Source organism: Rhinolophus sinicus, chromosome 13 (assembly GCF_057876585.1).
Source record: "Rhinolophus sinicus isolate RSI-liver-muscle chromosome 13, RSI-T2T, whole genome shotgun sequence".
Lineage (NCBI taxonomy): Eukaryota > Metazoa > Chordata > Mammalia > Chiroptera > Rhinolophidae > Rhinolophus > Rhinolophus sinicus.
Window position 1 is genome coordinate 61,852,468 of NC_142513.1, and position 23,230 is coordinate 61,875,697.

Consider the following 23,230-nt stretch of genomic DNA (forward strand, 5'->3'; position numbering starts at 1 on the left):
GTAAATCATCCTCTTTCACCTCCCTCCTCTCCTCTTCTGGGGCCTCTGTTGTGCTTGAATGGGAGGGACAGGTGAAGCCCTTGTCAGGGGAGGGGAGCCCCCCCCCCCCCCCCGGGCCTCTCAGGTGGTCGGAGTTCCCCTACCCCTCCTGCCTTCTTTCCAGCGAGAAGGCTGGCAGCTGCCGGGCCCAGGACGCGGTTGCCGCGTCTGCCACACCTCACAGGACCCAGGGAACCTTTGCCCAGGGCCTAGCGTGGGCCCCATTATGTCCCATTTGTGTATTTTCTTCACTCCACAAACATATGCCCTGTGGGGGTGAGTTCCTGCACAACGTCCCCGATGTCAAGCGCCGGAGCAAGCGTCTCTTGTTCAGCGATGACGCAGTTCTGCCCATTTATCAGAGGAAGAGCTCACCGTCCCATTTAGTAAGTCGCGCTGATGGCCAGACAGAAAATGGCGATGAACTAACCCTGATGGGACGTTACGGCACTGGGTCTGTCACTGCCTGCCACACACGTCGCAAGCATCGCCTCATCCCGCCCAACGGGCAGCTACAGTTCTGCCATTTTACAGATGAGGAAACTGAGGCTTAGCTTCAACGAATGGCAAGTTCGTATACTGCTCTTCCATGGCAGAGCTGAGACGTAAATTTGTACCTGTCTTATGACACAGCCTCGCTCTCAGCCAGTTCTCTGCCTGGTGTGCATGAGGTTGCCACTTACCTCACTCCTCTCTGATGGCTGACAAGTCTCCTTCGACCCGAATGGACCCAAACTCATGGTTCTCACACTGGGCACACAGCACAGTCACCTGACAAGGTTCCCAACCCAGGAAGTCGGGGGGTCTGCTGTGGGGCTGAGACGCTGCCTCTGTCATGGGGGGGCTGTGCTCCGGGTCAGGGAGCCCCCGGGAGAACCATGGCTCTGAACAGTCGCCTTCTGCAGCGCCCGCCGACTGCAGGCTCCAGCAGCCATTGCACCGCGGTGGGGATATTGTAGAGCTCTGCCGCCAGCACGGTGGCCACTCGCTACGGGTGCCTGGCGAGCCGCTGAGATGTGTCCCGTGTGCCTGCACAGTGAACTTTTCATTGCACCTAATTTTAGTTACGTTTCACCGTCCCCAGCACGGCTCTAAAGAAAGTCAGGCGTTTGCTTGCCGCTCAGTGACGCACTCCGCCTCGCCCTGAGCGGGTGGGTAACAAGAGTTGAGTCTCCCTGGCAATACCAGGTTTGCCGGGACGGTCACACTCGTTGCTTAGTTCTGTGCGTGTTGCAGAGGGCAGTGGTCAGGTGCTCCTAGGCCTGCGTCTCCCTTCCTCCTCCCTCAGCACCACAGGGCCTGGACAGCGTGTGCGGGGTGGACGCGTCAGAGCTGCAGTGGCTGAGGCTTTGAAGCCACCGGCCCAGTAGCTGCTTCGCTGGTTGAGGGGGGATTTGGACTGGATCGCACAGCAGGGCCCGACGGATCGGCTCGGATGTGCTTGGGAGGGGGCGTCCGTGATCGTGAACTTCTCCCACCAGGTGGGAATGCGGCCTCTCTCCTCTTAGGCTCTGCAGGTGGCTCACCAGTGGGAATTTCCCGTCAGACGTGTTTCCTTTGGGGAAGATAATTTAAGGCTCTGGATGTATCTGGGGTACCTGCGGCGTGTTTACTATGCAAACTCGGGCTTAAAGCGATGCCTCGTCTGAAAACAGGGGCAGGAGCAGATGGGCCCGGTCTGCCCCTCTCTCCTCCTCCCTCTCAAGCAAGCAGGTGGCAGGGAAGGTGACACAAGGCCCGTCCTTTGGAGTCACACTCCCATGACTGCTCCCGACCCGTGTGAGCATGGCTCTCCTGCTCTGTGGGCCAGGTCTGCCCACCTGTAAACGGGGAGCGAGGAGGGTGTTGAACTAGCTCCTTGGGCCCAGAGCCTGGCCCACTGCCCAGCAGCCTCCCTGGGGACCTTTGGGAACAAGCACCAGGTCCCATGTCCCAGGCGCCTTCAGCCGCAGGGCGGCGTGTCCCACGGCTTGAGCAGTGACCACGGGTCAGGCCCAGGTCTGTGGTCTGTAAGCGTCTCGTCTGCTTCTCACAAGACCTGGGAATGTAGGGTGCAGTGTTCCCGTTCTGCTGATAAAAGTGAGGCCCGGAGGGCCGGGGGCTTCCGACCTCAGCAGGGCCCTCGCCCTCGGTCAGCACGCTGTCCCGCCCGTCGCCGAGCTGGCCGTGTCTGGGTTTGGGCGGAATGAGACTTGTCTCAATGCAGGTTTGACCGGGAGAGTCATGGCTGTCCCTGTGCCATCTCGTCCCCAAACGGCCGCGTCCCTGCAGCCCCCCCGCCTCACCCCTTCCTCGGGGCCGAGACTGACCTCTCCCCTACCTCCTCCTTCTGCCTCTGGTGACCCCTGAAGAAAGTTCTGGTGTCGCAGCCTGTGCAGCAGCGGGACGTCTCACCGTCCTGGGGGCAGGGGTGCCAGGGGTGGGCGTGGCTTTGCAGGTGCTGCTGCTCCCGGGGTCTGAGCAGGATGCAGAGGGCACATTGAGGGGCGCTGGGTGGGAGGGCGTCGGGGCGTCGGGGCTGGGGGAGACGGGGGAGGGGGTAAGAAGGACAAACTGCCACTTAGAAAAACCGTCACGGGAATGTGGTCAGTGATACTGGAACAACCGTGTGTGGTGCCAGGTGGGGACCAGACTTACGGGGGGATCACCTCGTAAGTTACGTAAGTGACTCATCACTACGCTGTACACCTGAAACCAAAATAACATTTCATGTCAACTGTAACTGAAAAATAAGTTTAAAAATGATCTGAAAAAGAGATTTAAGAAAAAGAAGTCGGGGGCCCATCTGGAGGCTGCAGTAACACTCTGCTCCTCTCTCTGCAGGTGCCAAGCCCTGGAGCGCGGGGCAGCTGTGACCAGGCCACCTGAAGGGCCAGCAAAGCCCGGGCGCCTGGTGTGCGCTGGCCACCAGGAGAGGCGGAGACACGATGGCAGCAGCATCCCTCCTTCCTCTTTGCTTCAGCCTCCCCTCGTCCCCGCAGACCTGACAAACAGGAGCACAGAGCAGCAGCTGACCTGGGAAACGTTAGCTTGTTGTGAAGACGGCTGAGGGGCCCGCGTGCTGCCTCCCAAGAAGCGTGTCTGTTCTTCCTCCTCGCGGGCTCTGCGCCGCCGTTAAGGAGCAGCCCCCGGGGACAGGCCGTCAGGACCAGCAAGGGCAGCGGTCAGCCAGCCTCCGGCCAACAGCTTCCTGCGGACACTGCTCGCGTTGTTAGCCGACGGTGCTTGTCCCAGCCCTGCCACCGCTGGGACCTGTTCCACAACCATCCGTGTCTTGCCAGCCGGAGAAGTCGAACCCCAACTCCATTGCCAGACAGCTTTTATGGCCAACGGAGAAAGTTGTCCTCCTTTGGTGACAAACTTCCAAGTGAAACTTGAGAACCTTTGGGAGTCCCTTCGACAAACTGTTTCTGGGGTTGCTGTACTCAGGCACTGGAAGCCATGCATGGGCGAGGAAGCAGGAGACCACCCCCCAGCCATGTGGGGTTCCCGCACTATGGAGGGGGGTCTCTGAGACACAGCAGGAGGGCTCGATAATGTTAGGGCAAAGGTTTGAGCACGTCCCTCCAAGTGGAATTGTCATTCCAGCCGCCCGGAGAGCCGTCTGTTTGGTCTCTGAAATGAGCTATGAAATAAGCTGCGGAGCGCGATGGGCCAGCCATCTGCACCGGCACCGACAGGCCCACGGAGGAAAACGCCCCGAGGAGGCCACCCGGCGGGCAGGGCAGGAGGGTGTCCGCACCCAGGCTGCCCCCGACCCGTCACCTCCTGCCTCCCTGCCTGTCACATTCCTTCACAAGCGAAGGTGCCAGCTCCTGGCCCCCAAGTCCAGGCTCCCTCCAGGGAGCCCCGGGACAATTGGGGGCTTCTCGGCAGCAGATGGCAAACTGCCTTTGGATTTTCTAAACTGATCGAGACGTGAGAGCAGGGCTCTGGCTTTCCCCTAAGGACCACAAATGCTGCTGTCCCCGGCGTCCCCTCCTTTCTGCTGCAAAGAGCATGAAAGCGGACACTTCTCCTGTGGGGCCGTGGGAAAGGCGCCATTCCCAGGTGCCACGATGCGTGACTGCAGCAGTCGGCTGAGGAGTAGAATGGGCCCTGTTGTTCTCTGCAGACCAGGCCTGGGCCAGGCAGGGCGCCCGTTACGAGGACACCACCGGCATTGATTCTGGGAGTGCCGTGCCCTCCCGCCCCGGCCTTCCAGCACACCTGTGCGGAGGGACCCGGCAAGGGGCCAGACCCTCCTGCTGCCTCAGCTCACTGCGCTCACACAGAGCGCGTCACCTGGGACAAAAGGTCAGGGATGATGAGATCTGTCCCCGAGCTGCTGCAAAGGGAGGCGTGACGTACATGGGCCCCTTTCTCCATGTGGAAGAATGCCTATGTGTCCCTGGGCACGAGGACACTGGGGACACGGGCGCAGGAGTGGAGCTGCCCCTCCCCGTACCCAGCCAAAGTGGTCTGTGTGCTGCCCAGGGCTCACAGGCGTCGCTCCAAGTGGCATTGTATTCTGAAAGGGCAGGCTGGCTTTTTTCAAGTTCCTTTCTTGAGGTTTATCTAGACAGGTTTCCGTATCACCTTCCGTGTGAGTAAAAGGGAAAAAGATAAGTGAGTGGCTTTAATACATCGGAAGTTTAGTAACGTGGAAGTTTCCATCTCTCTCACGTGAAACAAATCCGTAGTCTAGGGCTGTTTCAGTTCCCCACGCGATCGGGGCCTCGGTGCTTGCTGTTTGCTTTGCCCTCTGCAGTGTGTGGTTCCCACTGCGTGGCCAGAGACAGCTGCTGAGGAGCCAGCCGTCCCAGCCGTACTCCATCCGGCAGGGAGAGGGACACGCTGTACGTCAGCTGTGGGGGCCAGAACTTAATTCCAAGGCCACAGCTAATGTGAGAGAGACGGGAGAAGGCAGCCGTCATTCTAGGCGGCCGTGTGCACAGATAAAAACCCAGGGTTCTTTTACTGAGGAAGGAGAGAAAAGTGGATATTGGGTGACTCAACTATCTCTGCCCCACCTTCCTCTCGCAGAGGTAATGTGGGGAGGGTTTGTGACCCAAGGCATCATGTTTAGGATTTCAGTGTTGTTAGCAAGGTTTGTTTTAAAGCGTAGACTGGTACAGGTGAAGTCCACATCCTCAGTTTTCAGATTAGGAAACAGGCCCAGAGAGGCGAGTCCAGTCGGCTGAGACCACACAGCAAAATGGTGGCATCTAACTCCCAGCTCCTGTTCAGTGGGAGTAGCTTTGTCTTTCTCTTTCTCGACTTAAGAGACAAGCTTCATTCTAGAGGGACGGGAGCTCGAGCACCGGGGATGCGATTCCAGACAGCACGGGGTCGCTGAGCTGCAGGACACAGGCCGGACGCTGCCAGGGTTGCATGCCCTGATGTGCCCAGGCTTGAGTTGTGGCGGCTGAGGACTGCCCTGGCCGGCTGGACGGTGGCCGTGCTGGCACTGCCTGCGGCGCAAGGCGGGTAGGGTGGAGGTCTGACTCGGCGCTCCTGTTTCAGGAAGCGTCCGCCAGGATGGGAGCTGCCGGCACGCAGGACTTCTTCAGGCTGACGCTGACAGTCAGCTGGCTCCTGGCCTGCTTTCCTGGGGTCACGTCCACAGGTGAGCCATGGCAGGACTGTGAGAGCAAGGCTGTGGGGGTGGGGGGCCAGGGGAGACACGGGTGGGGACCGGGTGGGGGCGTGGGGTGGCCGGGCTCTGACTAAGGTCTTGGTCCCAGACAAGCTCCATCTTGCCATCCGCGCAGTGAAGGGGTCGGGCTGAGGGGCCAGACGCGTGACATAACCCAGGGAAGCTGGACACTGGGTTGCCTGGGGGGGTTCAGCCTCCTCTGAAGGGACCCCCGCCTCTGGCCCCTGTTGCAGGATCTTGTGAATTATTAAGAGAAACCGGAAATGGAGATTTTTACGTAAAAGCTCCCCTACTTATTAAATGTCGGCAACCAAATCCAATTTTACAAACCAGCCTGGGGGCCAGGTAGAGACTTGGATCTGCCAGGTAGCTTGCCGCCGCCGGGCCACCTGGTCTGCGTTCCCCTCCCGCTTGGCCACCGTCAGAACTGGTGCATTAAGTGTGTGCTCTAGGTGAGCTTTGCATCTGTTGTTTTGCTCTCAGTGTCAACATTTTCTTTGAATGGTTTTGACTTAACATCCAGAAGCACAAAGCAAGTTTGCCTGGGTACAGAAAGCAGCCATTAAATAAACCAAACTAGGGGTACTTCTACCCCTAGCAGCAACAGGGGACAAGTTTTAAATTTTGAATAGAGGTTAATGTTATTATTAATTGAGCTGGATGCTCTTCCACAGTAAGAATAAAGGGCCTAACGTTGTGTTATATTTTGATTTTCTCAGCATGGAGGTAATCTCTAATCATAGCTGGTGACATTCCTTCTGTGTGATTCCTTGTAGAATCTTTCTGACCCTTAGGGGACAGAGCAAGCCATCATATTTTAACGCTTGATGCAACAGTTGACAGCATCTCTGTCTGTCATTTATTGGCTTAGCACCAAGGGGGCGTTGACTCCGCCAGGAGTTGGGTTGGAGGTCTTGTCAGGTACTCCCCTGGGGTTCCCCACCCCCACATCCTGGGTCTCGCAAACCCTTTGGAAAGGAGGCTGCTTCTCGGGTTCCCTCTGGCCTGTGCTTTTCTTTGACGTCAGACGGATGCAAATGCCAACCCTGGCCATTCATGGTCCAAGTAGGTCGGGCTTTCATTCACTCTCCATCCCACTTCCTGCGGCCCCTCCTGGGAGGAGTGGTTGCCATGGCGATAGTTCAGTGAAGGCACTGACCTTTGCTGAGAGCAAACTCAGCTCCCGTGGAGGTCCGTTCATGCGAGACCAATGACCGCTGTGCTTTTAGGGTGGGGTCAGAGCTGCTGGAGCTCTGGGATGCATGCTCCCGATGACAGGAGAGCCCACAGGGTCGGGCCGAGCACCTCCAAACCCAGATGCAACGTCTAACGCAGGCGTGCGTACGTGGAGTGTGAGGGGGCCCATTAGCACTGCCCTGGGAGAAGTGGGTGGTGAGACCCTGGGCCTTGTCTCTTGGCGTGGGAATGAATCCTTCCGAGCCTGCCCGTGGCCCCATGCCTGGACCCCGGGGCTCGCCAGTCGGCCACATGTGTCCCCGCGTGGCCAGGAGTCACCCCCTAGGGAAAGGATGCTCCAGGTCCAGGCGTAGGGGGAAGGCAGCCCAGGGCTCCTGCTTGGCCTCTGCTGGAAGCCACCCGCACGTGACCCGTCTGAACACAGACCCAGGGACAGGCACTGACCTCAGAAGCCCCTCAGTGGGACGGAGACTCCGGAGCCCGGGTGACCATGGGCTGACGCAGCCCCTCCAGTCATCCTGGCAGCTCCCTGGCAGCCGTGCTCTTACAGGAAAACGGAAAGTCCGCGGATGAGCAAGACCGCATTTATTTTGTTGTTTTCCTTGAGTCCTTTGGGGTTTGCAACATCTGGAGGAGTTGCTTTAGCAAAACAAAAAGTGTGAGATTCTCTTCTGAGTGGCGGAGACCCACGGCCTGAGTTAGGGCTGAGAGCGAGGCAGGTGTGGGTGTCAGAAGGGTGCGCGAGACTTGGCAAATGGGCCCCGCGTACCCACACTGCACTTCGAGGGGAGGGACGGGCCAGGCGCTGCCTTCGGATGGACCAAGTAGATGGGACGATGTGGGTAGGGGGCCCATGTCCGGCGCTGTTGAATGCAAGTAAAGGGGCAACTTATTTCCAGTTCTCTCGAGATCTATAAACATGGGACAGACACTCTTACCCCCAGAAGCAACTGAATCGAGATCAAGTAATGTTTGAAGCTTCCATGCTAACACTGGTCCTGTAACCAGAATTCCCCTGGGGCCTGCTCCCGCTCAGCTCGAGGCATAACGTCCCTCAGGCTTCCGTGCCATCCAGCGCCTGCCCAGGGTCCTCACCATCTGAAACCGTGCCCCTGCCACAGGCTCACCTGTGCCCCCTCTCCTGCCTCTCACCCCACCGCAGGTTACTGAAAAATCGGCGGTGTCATTTCTTACAACTTTCTAGTGACAGAAAAAGAGGGCCCTGGGCTTGTTCTCGGCACAAGTCGCTCTCTCCCTCTGGGTTTTTCCTTGCTACCCAGGGAGGTTCTTCAGGTTTCTGAGACAGTCCTCCCTGCGCCACCATCTGTGGTCACTGCTGGATCAGACAGAACCTTGTTGCCACCCGGACAGGAGACTCTTAGGGCTGCTGGGGTCAGGAGAAGGGCCCCTGCCCCACCCCCAGGGGGCTTTTAGTTCAGCCAGACATTCGGACTCACGAGGCTGCCAGAGGCCACACTTGGCATCAGACCCACTTGGGAGGCTGTAGGACAAGCACAGCCTGCCATGGGAGCAGCGTCAGGCAGCCTCCCACAGGCCTTCCGGAAGCTGGCCTCTGGCTGCCCAGGTGACGCCTCAGGGGAGAGGACACCGCCTGTCCTGGACAGGTGTGGGCCATGCCCTGGCTTCGAAGCCTCGGGCCCCATCCCTGCCCGTGTCTCGTGTGCCAGTGCCACAGATGTAACTTGCAGGGTTTCTGCAGGGTCATGCCCAGTGACGAGAGTCACTGCACTCGGAAGCCTACACCGAGAGCCTTCCCAGAGGAACATAAATTCTGTGCAGCTCCTCTCGGTTTAGACGCCATTTGCTGATGGGGGGGTTGCCTTTGCTAGAAGCATAATGCTTGGTCACAGCTAACAATACCATCTTTCTCAGGTTCCCAGGGGAACAGGTGGAAAACTGACTAAAAGTCAAATTCTTGTGCACAAGGGGCCAGGGTCTTGCTAACTCCTCAAGCACTGCTTTCCAGAGGACAGATGTCTTAGGACACACGTGATCTGGGGAAGTCACTGCCTATCTTTAGGTCTTGGCATATCTTGAGGCATCATCTGGTCTATCATTCCCTTGATAAAGGGACACACTGAGCCCAGAAGAGGGAAGTGACGTGTTCACAGACACGTGATGAATGAATGAAAGCCATGGGCCTGGACCCCGGGGGGGGGGGCTCCTGGCTCCTGTATCAGGGGTCTCCTTGTTCTGCAAGACCCCGCTTTTAGCTCTAGCAAAGAGGAGGCACAGGCGGGGAGATGCCTGGAGCCCCGACTTGCTGGGTGGGGCGGGTAGGTGGGACCAGTGACATTTCTCTGTCCTTGACAGTGGCAACTGAGTGCCCTGACCAGAGCCCTGAGCTGCAGCCCTGGAACCCAGGCCATGACCGGGACCATCGTGTGTACATCGGCCGGGGCAGAACCCTGCTGCTGAGCTCGTCTGCCACTGTCCACTCCATCCACATCACAGAGGGAGGTAAGCCAGCCTCGCCCCTCGAGCCGCGCAGATGAAGTGCAGGTTGCCATCACTTGAGATGGACAGAGCACAGGTCACATGCTTTGGGTTCACGGCAGAGTATCTGGTGGTTTGAGATAACCATGGGCTCCGAGCCCTTAGGCGTGGCTTGGCCGAGGCCCAGTGGTAGTGACAGAAGCCTTGCAGAGCAAACCCTCCCTGGTGCTGAGATTCCAGCTTAGCTTCCTTCACACGTGTGCTCGTTGAATGCCGTGCATGCGAGGATGGCGGTGAACCGGGCAGGTGTTTACATGCTGCAAGGCAGAGAAGGGGAAGCAAGCACTCGTGAGCGCGGCACACGTACGAGTTTGTACACTGTGCTTCTTGCCGGCCAGGATGAGACGGGTCCTCGGACGCCGGCTCTGCCATAACCTCCCCCTGCCTCCCGTGTTCTCCCCTGATTCCCGCCTCCTCAGGAAAGCTGGTCATTAAGGACCAAGACGAGACCATTGTGTTGCGTACCCGGCATATCCTGATCGACAGCGGAGGACAGCTGCATGCTGGGAGTGCCCTCTGCCCTTTCCAGGGCAATTTCACCATCGTTTTGTATGGAAGGTGGGTCAAGAGCTCCTTGGATCTGTCGGGAGGGGGGCTTTCTAAGGAGAGAAGGGGGCAAGACAGCCAGGCTTCAGTGCAAGGCCGAGTTAGCAGTGTGTGCTGCCAGGCCGCGGGCACGCGCAGGGCTGACAGTGGTGACGGGCGGGCTGGAGAGGCACGCAGGGGCTTGGCTGCTGTGGCCGGGCCCTGCTGCACTTGCAGACGTCCCTGCCAGCCTTCCAGCCGCCTCCCAATCACAGCTCGGCTCAGGGAGGCTCCGTGAGTTTATTTAGTCAGTACGATGGGCAAGGTAAAGAAAACTTCCCCGCAGGACGTGCCTCTGGCCCTGCTCCCTTGTCAAGCAATCGAGAGCTCTGAGGAGCAATAGCCAAGACGACACAAGGGTGGGCCCTCCGTGCCCAGGAGATCCCACATGTAATATGGACCAAAGTGTCAGATACACAGAACCGAAACGTGCCGACGTGGGCGCTCGTGCTTGGCCTTTGGGCCGCGTTGGGGTCTGCCTTAGGAAGGCCTGTTCGTAAGGCTGCTTCTACTGACCTCGTGCGATGACCAAGTGTGGCCGGCTGTGCGGTGGCCACAGTGGCTCACGCAACGGTGCTGTCCCCTCTGGGGTCAGCGTCCAGGAACAAGAGGTGTCGGCCGGCTTGGACAGCTGTCTTCTCTCACAGGGCTGACGACGGCGTTGGGCCGGACCCCTACTTTGGCCAGAAGTACATCGGCGTCGACAGAGGAGGCACGCTGGAGTTGCATGGACAGAAGAAGCTGTCTTGGACGTTTCTGAACAAGACCCTTCACCCAGGTGGCATGCAGGAGGGAGGCTATTTTTTCGAAAGGAGCTGGGGTCACCGTGGTGTCATCGTTCACGTCATCGACCCTAAATCAGGGACAGTCATCCATTCCGACCGGTAAGGTTTATCTTCCCTTAAAATACACCCCTTCATTCAACACAAATTTCCTGAGCTTGTGCCTCCACCCCCTGCTCGGGGTAGAGCAGTGAGTGAAACAGACAGAAACCCCTGACCTCAGGGGGCTGGGCCTCTCCCTCCCCCGGCATGTACCCAGTGATGCTGAATTGAACAGGCACGGGCACACGTGTACACAGTGCACACACATCGTCATTTCAGGCTGTCAGCATCCGTAACCAGGGGAAAAGACAGGACGGGGAGAGAGTCACTAGGGAAGACCACTCACTGTGCATCGCGTGGTCTGGGAAGAGCAAGGACGCAGCGGTTGAGCTGAGAGCTGCCGGGTGAGGCTGAGTCAGGCTGAGTCGGGGAAGGTGTTGAGGAAGGAGCACGAGTGCAAAGGGCCAGCAGTGGCAAAGGGCGTGACGCTCTCAGACACGGAAATGCCAGCAGCCAGTGTGAGTGCAGAGAGCCATGGGGACACAGCCGGCAATGCAGGCGTCAGTCACTCAACTACGGGTGCGTGCTGCGAAGTGCGTGGTTAGCGATTGTGTGCTGGTGCGAACGTCACAGACCGAGCTGGTGGCCACCAGGCTGCACACCTGGGCTGCCAGCCTGGACGGCGTGTGACGACCGAGGCCTGCAGGGGCTGTCACATGGTGGTCCCAATCTGCAACCCCACCAGCAGTGCACGAGGGCGCCCCTTTCTCCACATCCTCGCCACCTCTTGTTGATTTCTTTATGATGGCCCTTCTGACAGGTGTGAGGCGATATCTCTTTGGGGTTTTAATTTGCATTTCCCCGGTAATTAGTGACATTGAGCCTGTTTTCATATGTCTACTGGTCATCTGTATGTCCTCTTTGGAGAAATGTCTGTTCAGGTCCTCAGCCCATTTTTCAATTGGATTGTTCATTTTTTTGGTCTTAGGTTGTATGATATCCTTACATAATTTGGATACTAACCCCTTATCAGATGTATCGTTGGCAAGTATCTTCTTCCATTCAGTAGGTTTTCTTTTTGTTGAGTTTCCTTCGCTGTGCTAAAACTTTTTAGTTTGATGTCGTCCCATTTGTTTTTAAGATTTTTTCTTTTGATTCCCTTGCCAGAGGAGGCATATCCAAAAAAATACTGCTAAGCACGATGTCAGAGAGTTTACTGCCTATGTTTTCTTCTAGGAGTTTTATGGTTTCAGGTCTTACATTTAAGCCTTTAACCCATTTTGAGTTTATTCTTGTATGTTGTGTAAGTTTCATCTTTTTCAGTGTATCTGTCCAGTTTTCCCAACACCATCTATTGAAGAGACTGTCTTTACCCCAGTGTATGTTCTTGCCCCCTTTGTCGTAGATTGGTTGACCATATAGGCTTGGGTTTATTTCTGGGCCCTCTGTTCTGTCCCCTTGATCTCTGTGTCTGTTTTTCTGCCAGTACCATGCTGTTTTGATGACTATAGGCCTGCAGTATAGTTTGATATCAGGTAGCATGACACCTCCAGCTTTGTTGTTCTTTATCAAGATTGCTGTGGCTATTTGGGGTCGTTTATGGTTTCATATAAAATCTCAGTATTGTTTATTCTAGTTCTGTGAAAAATGCCATTGGTATTTTGATAGAGATTGCACTGAATCTGTAGATTATTTTGGGTAGTGTAGACATTTTAACGATGTTAATTCTTATTCATAAGCATGGTATATGCCTCCACTTATTTATACCTTCTTCGGTTTCTTTCTTCAATGTCTTAGAGTTTTCTGAGTGCAGGTCTTTTACCTGTACTGAGTTTGGGAGCTTTTCCTACTCCAGTTTTTTGGAATAGTTTGAGAAGGATGGGTATTGATTTTTTTTCCTCTTTTTTTTTTTTTTGTCTTTTTCTTTCTTTTTTCTTAGTTATTAATTCTTTGAATGCTTGGTAGAATTTACCGGTGTAGCTGTCTGGTCCTGGATTTTCATTTGTTAGGAGTTTTTTGATTACTGATTAAATTTCGTTTCTAGTCATGGCTTTTTTCCGATTTTTTGTTTCTTCCTGATTCAGACTTGGAAGATTATGTTTCTAGGAATTTCTGCGTTTCTTCTAGGTTGTCCAATTTATTGGTGTGTAATTGTTTGTAGCAGTCTCTTAACAATTGTTTGTATTTCTGTGGTATCAGTTGTCACTGCTCCTCTTTCATTTTTATTTATTATTATTATTACTATTATTATCATTATTATTTTATTATTTTCTTATCCACATTACACAGATGCAAACACCGAGACCCAGAGGGGCTCAATTTGCTCAGAGTCACAAAGCTAGTACGTGTGGGAGCTGGGATTCAATCCCAAATCTGCCCAGACCCTTAACCACTATATCGCCTCCGTGGGTGCGCTGGTGACAGCCCTCTGCTTTGGCCTGGTGTTGAGCACGCCCCAGCCCACAGGTGACAATTGAAGCCACGATGAGCACGAGTGACACAACACGTGTTGGAGAGCCCCCATCTTCACACAGAAGGGGGCGGTCTCCCCATTTGCGTGCTCACTCCTTGGCACTGCTTCTTAGTACAATATGCAGCAAGCCCGCCTTCCGAGAAATTCCCTGTCAGGAGGGGAGTTTTCCAGTCAGCTGCTGTGGGTGTTCCAGAGGCAAAGCCTGCTCCCTCCCGCTCTCCTTTGCTTAACGTGCGTGGCAGGAATCTGGTAGCTGCATGTGTCTGAGTAAAGGTAACAGTAAACACACACACACACAGACAGACACACACACACAAATGTGGGCTGCCCTCACTCTCCTGAGGACGTTACCTGGAGGAGTAAGAACAGAGGTCACTTCTGGAAAGGTCGTAACCATTTGACTGGGTGGACAGGAGGTGTGGATGGATGAGAGAAGGCAGGGGCGGGCAGGCATGAGGTGCGGTCAGAGGGCGCTGACTCCCGGGGCGGGGCCGTGGGCAGTGACGGCCTCGTGGGTCGGACCGGGGCGTGCGAACACTGGAAAACACTGAGTCAGAAGCACCTATGCCACTAACCGCCCCTCGCCCGCCACCACCACTGTTTTTCTTTTCCCAAATCTTGGCTATTCACACTGGTTTATTTTTCTAGGGTCATTTTAGAACTATTTTACTTGTTAAGCCCTGAGACAAACTCTTTTGGAATTTCCATTGTCAGTGCAGAAAATCTTTCTAGTTACATGGGGGAGAGCTGGAATTGTTACAAAATTGTGTCTTTTCTTTATAAATTCTTGTCACCGGTGGTATAGCTTTTCTTTTCTTTTTTTTTGAGATATTTTATATGTATAAGGACGGGTTATCTGTGTCGAGTTAGAGATGATCGGTGTTTGCTGTAATAAAAACACCTTTCATTAATAATCAGAGCCCTTCAGAGCTTTGGGTGACACGTTGGTTGTTTCAACAAAGACAGGAGCTTCGCCCTCTCCTTTGGCTGCTGTCAGGACTGTTAAAATCCCCTCTCTCTGCCATTTTTAGGTTTGACACCTATAGATTCAAGAAAGAGAGCGAACGTCTGGTCCAGTATCTGAATGCAGTGCCCAATGGCAGGATCCTGTCTGTCGCAGTGAATGACGAAGGGTCCCGAAACCTGGATGACACGGCCAGGAAAGCGATGACCAAACTGGGCAGCAAACACTTCCTGCACCTTGGGTTCAGGTACCTCCCATCACCCCACCTCCACAGGTTCCAGCACACGGAAGCAGCCCTGTCCCCACAGTTTCCCTTCCGGCGGGGCCACACCACCCTCAGTGGTGACTTAGGGAGATAAAGTTACCTTCTCCACCTGCGAGGGACGCAGCTAGGCTTGTTCTGAAAGGGAGCCTGGGGTTTCTCACGGGCATGTTCCACTCTGAAAATGCAAAGGCCTCTGTTACGTGAACCCGTTCAGTCAGTCAGCCATGGACAGGGTATGACCTGAGCACGTGCCTCAGACGTACAGCTGCTGTTCACTTTCTCTTTCAGTGGCAGAGGTGTCACAGTGTGCCAGGGGAGTGGCAGACACGTGCCCCACCCAGCACCCCAGGGACGGGCGCCTTGATGCCCCCACTGTGTGTTCTGTGTGCCGCAGACTGCGGCGTCACGCCCGACTTTGGCACACACACGCATTGGCAGCAAGAGGAAACCGTTTGCCCCACAGTGGCCACACCTTTTTGTCATGTCCGATCAGATCTCAGCTCAGTGGAAAGTTGTGGCCACATGTCCTGGGTGAGGTGGGTGAGGTGGGGGCAGCTAGGAGCCTTTTCTGGGTCCAGAGCAAAACAGTCTCCCTGGCTGGGCCGACATCCTCCAGGCGAGGAAGGGTGCTCTAGCTTCCAGAGCTGCTCCTTCCAACAGGGTTGGGGCGGGAAACACAGGCAGCCAAAGATGGCAGTGACACCATGGGATCTCATGGCGTCTTGTTAACAGAAACCCAGGGTGCTTCCATTTCGTTCGTTAGAAGCTCAAAGGCCAGCTTCCTAACTTACAGTGAGAGATTGAACCACCAAGGGACTGGCTTCTTGGGGCCGCAGCAGGAGAAGGAGAAAGGGCCCAAGGTCTGGCACCGCTTTGGGCCTGAATCAGAGTCCGGGCTGCACGTCCTGGTAGGTGTGACGCAGACAGTGACTCGCCTCTCCGGATGGTTCCTGCCTCTGGAAAATGGCAGATACCTGGCGCTGTCTCCAAGGACTGTTGGGAGGGTTACATGTGACAATAAGAGCAAGTTGTGTGCTACGTGTGTGGCACAGAATAAGGGCTCGGGAAATGTTAGAAACAGTTCTCTCCTTGTAAGCAAGAGCCACAGGAAACACGGACACATGCGGTGTTTTGTCACGGCCGTTCCCACAGGTAGAAGAATGAGGCGGGCAGGAATTCCATTGTTACCCTTCCCGTGCAGACACACCTCCAGTAACAAACTCAGAGCATCTGAAATCAGTAGAAGAACCAAGGCTCGGGCCCCTCCCTGTGCATCGATCCCGGGAGTGGTCATGAGCTGAGCCTGGTGTGAGCACTAGGTGTGCTGAGCTCTCGTGAGGAGGCCGACAGTACAGGGAAAGAATGACGGGGCATCAGAGTGGGCGGAAGGCAGAGGGGGCTTTGGTCAGACCTGCAGGGGAGGATGAGGGCACGCAGATTCCCCACCAGAGACCAGGGTGGGTGTGGGGCTCGCTCAAAGATGTGGGTATGCGAGGGCAGGCGGGGAGAGAGATGAGGCTGGGGGTGCTCTGCGCCAAGAGACGGGAAATAGGAGCCATGGAAAGACTTAAGCAAGAGAGTGACAGAGTCAAATTCGCAACCTCAGTAATAGACTTACTTTCCAAGGTCAGATATCAAAACAAAATACAAGCTACTGAGAACCAAAATCTATTGAGATCTCATGGGAAGAGAGAGGCTGTCTCGGGCCCTGGGGGCCAGACAGGCCGGTTAGGAGACTGTCCTGCTCGGTAGCAGTGCACGCTCCAGTGGAGGGAAGACGGCTGTGCAGCTGTCCAGAATCTTCCACCCTCTTTTTCGCCTTCACTCCCCTCTTCCCTGCCAAGGCCCCTTGCAGATTCCCTGGGCAGTCAGTCACTTGAGCCTCTGGCATTTTCCTCGAACTGGCCTCTAGGGCTGTGGTGCCTGAGAGGAATAAGCCTTCTCTCTTGGAATCAGACCTCATTGCGCCTGCAGGGTGTAGGCAGTTGTGTGGGCTTGTTTGTTTGTGATTCCTGCCTTGTTGATGGCCAGGATGGAGCTGAGTGGAGAAGCTCACACTGCATGATGGATGGAGCGCCAGGCGAGCCAGGCGGGTAGGAAGCCCAGTGCTTGCCGAGAAAGGCTCCTGTTCTGGAGAAGGGGAGCCCGGAGCTCATTTCCCTGAAATGCCGGGAGGGCAGCTCGCCCGTGACTGTCATCTCTGCCTCCAGCACAGGCCCCGACATGTGAAGAACTTGACTTCTTGTTGTTTTCAGACACCCGTGGAGCTTCCTAACCGTGAAGGGAAATCCTGCTTCTTCCGTGGAAGACCACATTGAGTATCACGGTAATAAACGGGGCGAGAGGCCAACCCCCGCCCACCCCCAGCAGTGTCTCTGAGCAAGTGGCCCTTCCTGAGCCACCCACTGCCCTCAGGGCACGGCCTCCTCCCAACACCCAGCGGTGACCAGCCGCTTAACTGGCCGTGTCACATCAGAGGGGCAACAGCCAACACTGACGGAGGGTCCATCAGTGAGATCATGTTTACATTTTCAGAGACACCGTCCTTGACTTAGTTCACCTACAAACAGAAGTTCTTCCAAAGAGAGAGGCAGCAAGCATTTACTTGAGATCAGTAAGAATCGCTGTTTGGGAGATATTAGTTCAGGCAGAAGCCCAAGCGGTGTTTCCATTAGGGACAAAGGCAGGGGGCGTTCCTGAGACGGGGAAGGGGGGGGACGATGCCATCCCCAGGAGGAAGGCATTGCCATTGGTGCGGATAACGTAACATAGCGGTGCTGGCTGCACACAATGTTTTTAGTTTTCAGTCCGGCCGCCCTAATAACTGCTTTCTTGTCATCTTTGCAAACAGTTCCGTGGGACACAGGGACGCTTAGGCCCCGTCTAGAGGTGGTTTTGCCTGCTTTAATGTTCCAAAGGTTTGAGGTGTAAGACGTGCCAGGCAGTTCTCGGGGCTGGCAACTCCCGCTCCATTTTAAAGTGGCAGAAATGGCTCGAGGTCCCCTGGGCGGGGGTTATTCTCTGCCTTGGAATCGCATTCCTCTGCACTTGGGGGTCTGTCGGTGGCTGCAGCTCTGCTCTCTGACAGGTCACGGCGGCTCTGCTGCTGCCCGGGTGTTTAAACTGTTCCGGTCGGAGCACGGCGAGTACTTCAACGTTTCCTCATCCAGCGAGTGGGTTCAAGGTGAGACGGGGGGACCTAACGGTGTGACACAAGGCCAGGACGCACTGTCCTTGCAGAACAGGGGCTTTTCTCTTGCACCAATAAGACCACTCACCTGTCACAGAGTCACCTGAAGTTGCCCCTGAAATTTGTCTTTAATTAACCAAGCCGTGTGGCCAGGAGCCAGAGGGATGCTTTCCCTGTGCCAAGATGTGGTTCTGCACAGAAACGCAGGCGGGACTGGGACCCGGCTTTGAAGGGGCCCACACGTGGGGCGGGCAGCAGAGGCAGCAGTGCCGGGGTAATGGGCTGGCCACCGGGTTCCTCTTTCTCCTCTGTGTGGCGATGCAGACTGTCTATTGCTTTTATAAGTAAGAACGTCAGTGAGAGGTGTTTTTAACGCAAAGGTGGGCGAGTTGGCAGATGGTCACAGGCCACCAGTGCCTAGGGAGCGTGGCCTTTCCGTCTGATCCTGCTCTTCGCTTTCTGCTTAGATGTGGAGTGGACGGAGTGGTTCGACCATGACAAAATGCCACATACTAAAGGTGGGGAGAAAATTTCCGACCTCCGGGCAGCTCACCCAGGAAGAATCTGCAACCGTCCCCTTGATATACAGGTACCAACTCAAAATCATCACACGTTATAAAGGCTTTGTTTTGAAGAAGACCCTAGACCTCAGACGGTCTCACCCTTTGAGTGCTGTGCTTCTCGTGGCCCGCATAAGACACAGGAGGGCCAGCGGCTGGCATTGCCACTGGAGAGGCCTCCCAGCTAGTGAGTCCCAGAGCCAGGGCTCAGAGTCGTTCCCGGATCTGTTTCGAGGGTCTTTCCTGCCCCTCACCTGCCCCTGCAGCCATGGCCGAGGGTCCCAGCCCAGCTGCTCAGGTGATTTCCTTTGAGACCTTGAGTGCCCTGGGTCCCATGGGATGGGGTGCAGGCCGAGCCCAGCCCAGGTGGAGAACACACTCATGCCTGCTTCTGTGCCGAGCTGGGTGAAAGACGGCTTTCATAGGTGGACAGTGTTTGCACAGGGTCTGCACTTGGCGTGCACCTACCTGAAGGGGCCTTTCTCATTATGGAGGTGTCAAGTCCATAGCAGCCCTCACCGTTTCGCAGCTCAGCTGCTGAGCTGTGAGCTGTGGGCCCAGCGGACAATAGGAAAGACCGAGACATGGGCAGAGTCAGTGGAGTTGCTTTCCTTATGCCTGGTCTTGCTTCAGAACGGAGTTGAGGCCACATAAGTGCTTAGTATAGAATTAGAAGTCATTTGAGAAAGGCCACCCCTACCCATTTTGTCTTCTTTCAGCGGTAAGAATCGTGACCTGCCTGTGTGGTCACCGTTTCCACGTGACATAAGCTCAGGGCGCAGGCCATCTGGCTGTGCTGTCACCCCACAGGTCGTGGGGTGTCAGGCCCAGGGTCGTGCCCCTGCACAACCCTGAGAGTGCAGCCGCCTTAGATTCTGCACCCCGGGTGACCCCCTCACAGACCTGGCAGGGGGTCCTAGTGTCTCACCTTCCTCCGCGCAAACGTGGGGACAGCCATTGTTCCCTCGCGGGATTGTGTGGTGTAACACGACACACATGAAGTGCCCGAGCCATCGTGAGTGCCCATACGTCTTTTATTTTAAAGCTGTGTGATTATTAGTGTGGGGGTGGCGCTCATTATTTCATAATTATTAATGATTCTGAGTCACAGTACAGCTGTGTCTCCTTCATGTGAAGACCAGTTTCAGGGAGCAGTGGTAGAGGCCCGTTTGCTCTGTCACCCCAAACCGAGGGCATTCTTCAGGTGGGAACAGGAAAAACAGCAGATAGGAGCAGACAGATGTTCCCTTGAAATTATTGTTGGATTTCGTGCCTTGAAAAATGTCCAGCTCCATCTGATGTTTTCAGCTCTGTTCTCAGCATTGCAGGGTCCCCCACAGAAGCATCCGAGGTGCTGGGCCCAGTCAGGTGACCTTGAGCTTCTAAACCCCCCTGAGCCTTCGTGTTTCCCTCCCAGCTCATCTGCAACCCCTGCCTCTGGCTGCTGCACAGACCACCCTAGAGAATGGCTGTAGTGTGTTGCTTGCAGGAAAGGGCTGCGTTTCAGTTATGGCTGAACTCACATCTACATAGCTCTCCTTCCAAGCCAAAGACAGCGGATGTCTGCTGGGTTCAAAACAGTGTTTCCTAAAAAGCACCCCCTTTTTGGGGTTGGCCACCCCTTGCCTCCCTGTTTTCCCAGTCTTGGTGCCTTTGGTCTCTGTGCCAAGGACGACAGCAGCTGCAGCCCTTCTGTAAATTGCACATCTGCGATGAGAGCCGCAGCGCCGCCACAGGCACGCCCGGCGCTGGGATGAGCCCCCGTTGGCAGGGCTCGGCGGCCTCTGAGCTTGCTGCCCAGTTCTCTACCTGCCGTCAGCCCCCCTCAACTGAGACCCCACACTGTGCCGAGCCCTGGGCTGGCTGTGGGATTAGGGAGACCAGACAAACCCGGGCCTTGCCCTCCTCAGAGCCCCGGATCCAGGGGGAGGAGACAGACCCTGAAGGAGGCAGTTGGCTGGGAGCGCCTGAGGCCAGCACTGGGAGTGGCTGAGAAGCACAGCCCAGAAGCTGGATAAGCCCACATTTACATTTTGGCTCTGCCACTCGCTGGCTTTGTGACCCTGGGCAAATTACTCAGCCTGTCCTGGGTGTCTGTTTCCTTCTCTGTAAAACCAGCAAAGACCCCCTAGTTTGCCGTAAAGATGGAATGTGCTAATATATGTGAACACTTAGCTCTGTAGCCACAAGAGGGGTTCGCAGGCTTCACTGCCCTCAGAATCCCTGGGCAGCCACGTGCCAGGCACAGTGAAAGCTGAGGCTCCAGGATTGTATGTTTGAAGATGTCCCACGTGATACGGAGTCACGTTTGGGCCCCTGTGAGTCCTCAGTACATGTGCTGCTGGTGGCAGTCCAAGCTGTAAGCAGCCAGCCCTGCTCCTGAGAGACGCCTGCGTGTAGTACGTACGCCTCAAAACGTTCCCCCAACGACGCACAGGAAATCCTAGTCTGGACGGCGGCACTGCAGGACCCCAGGCCAGGCCCGTGGCCATCCTGCAACTTCACAGCACAGACAGGGGCAATCGCTGACGGGACAGTCTCAGGCCACTGTATATACTTCTGGCTGCAGGGATGACTTTAGACTTGTGATGTGTGTTTATAGCATTAGTCATCACCTTCCTTCTGTACAAGAAAAACGACTTTGCTCTGTAATTTCTGTGCCGTTCCCAGGCCACGACAGTGGATGGAGTGAACCTCACCACCGAGGTGGTGTACAAAAGAGGCCAGGATTATAGGTTTGTGTGCTACGACCAGGGCCACGCCTGCCAGAGCTACCGCGTGCGGTTCCTGTGTGGGAGGCCTGGTAAGCAGCTCCGTGTGGGGACAGCAGGGCTGCCGGGGCCTGTTCCTCCAGCTGGTGGCTGCTCGTCACCAGTGTGGATGGCGGGGTCCACTGCCTCCAAGCGTCTCAGTGACACGGAGCTCCCGCCAAGCCGGCGGTGGAGAGCACTGCATGACACGGGAGCAGCGCGAGGGTGTTGGGAGCTGGCAGGGCCCACGCAGCCCCATCCTGGCCGTCTGCCTTTCCAGAGGGGGGGGGGCCTGGTCCACGCAAGCCAGGGTGCAGGGGCAGAGCCCACCTTCCCGCAGCCCTCCCTGCAGGGACACAGCTCCCCGCCCCTTTGGGTGCTGTTTCAAACCCGGTTCCCGAGATGCTCGTTAGAGGTAGGAAGTGGTCGGTGGGTGTGTTCGTGGAGGCTCTTGGCCACGGGCAGAAGGCACCCGTTGGGGACGGGAGTTCGTGGGGGAAAGGCCCACAGCTGCTGCACGTACCAGTGAGAGGAGCTACATTTGTTTCACGTTTCGGGCGAAGTGGGTGTGGTGAGGCAACCTCATGGAAAATTCCTCCACCCAGAGCTAATGAATGGTTTTTTGCGTGTAGGGTTTTTGTTGACTTCAAAAGCCTGAACCCAGGCTGAAATGGAGGGGGCCTGGCAGTGGGGTCTGGGATGGGCAAACCTGGCGTTAGTCAGGTAGGGAGGGGAAGGCAGGAGGCGGCCGTCCAAGGCCCGGGGCTCTATCTCAGTCTCCTGTTCGGTTGCAGTGAGGCCCAAACTCACCGTCACCATCGACACCAACGTAAACAGCACCATCCTGACCCTGGAGGACAGCGTGCAGTCCTGGAGGCCGGGAGACAGCCTGGTCGTTGCCAGCACCGACTACTCCATGCACCAGGCAGAGGAGTTCCTGGTGCTTCCCTGCCACGCCTGTGCCGCCAACCAGGTCCGAGTAGCAGGTAGGACTTTCAGTGACCCCGTCCGAGGCTGGAGGAATCTGCAAATGGTCAGGTTTGACGTTGGCTGCAATCACAGCCACTCTGTATCTGTCAGTCATTGCCATGGTAACACTGCATAACAAAAGTACCCTCTCACAGCACACATTTATTTCTCACTCATGCATTTGCAGTTGTCTGGGGGTTGTTCCGTGGGCTTCTTCCTCCCCTCAGACATATCCTTCTCGTGGGGGAGATTGCAGGCTCCCACAGGGGGTGCAGAAACACGGGAGGACTCTTAAGGCCTGGGCTCAGAACTAGTGCCGTCTCCCACCCACATATCACGTGGTTCTCCCATCAAGACTGAGGGGAGGGAGTGGATATCCGTTAAGCAATAACACAGTCTACCACAGAATTTTAAACCTCTTCTTTCTATAGCTTTTGGGTTTTCCCTTTTCTTCTGTTAAATCTTGACTTAGATACTCTGTCATTTTTGGTATGAGGTTACTGGAATCACAGACTGTGAGAGGTAAAAAGAGACCTCAAGTGTAATCCGGGTCAGTTATTCTTAGTGGAGAGAGTTATGTGTCCATTAGGGAGTTTTGGTGGTAAGCAACGGAATCCTGGGACCTGGGTGGCAGGGACCTTAGTGTCACTGTCTGCAGGCGCCGTGCGTAGTCCTGGGACGTAGCTCAAAGGTCACCTTCCCGAAAGAGGGCACTGGTTGCACTGGTGGCTGGTGTGCTCACACTGGCCAGGAAGGACAGGGCACCCCTGTGGACCATCCCTCTGACTACACTGACTGGGGAAAGGGCCCCTCTGCAAAGGAAAGCAGAGCTACGTTGCCAAAATAAAGGCGATGATGTGAGCATTCAAAACACCAGCCGCACTGGAGAAGTATTGGAGTTGGGGGTAGGAGAGCACTGTGGGCGGATGGAGGAAACGTAGCCAGTATATTCCAAATAGCTACTATTTTAGAAGTAAAACTACAGAAAGTCAAACACAGTCTTTCTGGCTGGTGGGGATGTGCTTGGGAAACAATTTGGGGGAGCAGAGGTTTGAACAGGTAAGAAATGGTGATGGAGTCCCGGGCCCTTGTTTGCCCATGGGGAGTTGGGCCCTGGAGGTCACGTGGCTGAGGCGGTCCACAGACGCTGCTCTGTGCTCTCAGGGCACCGGCCTGACGGCTGGAAACTGCGAAAGGAAGGCTGTCCGCACCCCTGGGGGATGGGGATTTGCTGGGTGCGGGTGAGAGAGAGAAGGAGG

At 55.8% G+C, this 23,230-nt stretch overlaps 1 protein-coding gene across 3 annotated transcripts in view; it reads left to right on the forward strand.

Moving 5' to 3' along the window:
• CEMIP (cell migration inducing hyaluronidase 1) overlaps nt 1–23,230 on the forward strand; it is a 111,704-nt gene that overhangs the window by 52,503 nt on the left and 35,971 nt on the right. For 2 of the 3 annotated variants that reach the window (XM_019743519.3, XM_019743520.3), the window contains exons 2-11: nt 5,545–5,647; nt 9,209–9,355; nt 9,811–9,949; nt 10,624–10,860; nt 14,305–14,484; nt 16,758–16,828; nt 17,591–17,686; nt 18,160–18,281; nt 20,923–21,055; nt 21,797–21,988. In XM_019743519.3, the coding sequence (XP_019599078.3) occupies nt 5,560–5,647; nt 9,209–9,355; nt 9,811–9,949; nt 10,624–10,860; nt 14,305–14,484; nt 16,758–16,828; nt 17,591–17,686; nt 18,160–18,281; nt 20,923–21,055; nt 21,797–21,988 (1,405 nt within the window). In that variant the 5' untranslated portion in view covers nt 5,545–5,559. Of the gene's footprint in view, nt 1–2,862; nt 4,336–5,544; nt 5,648–9,208; nt 9,356–9,810; nt 9,950–10,623; nt 10,861–14,304; nt 14,485–16,757; nt 16,829–17,590; nt 17,687–18,159; nt 18,282–20,922; nt 21,056–21,796; nt 21,989–23,230 lie in introns of all 3 variants that reach the window. The other variant, XM_074317309.2, reaches the window with a different exon arrangement.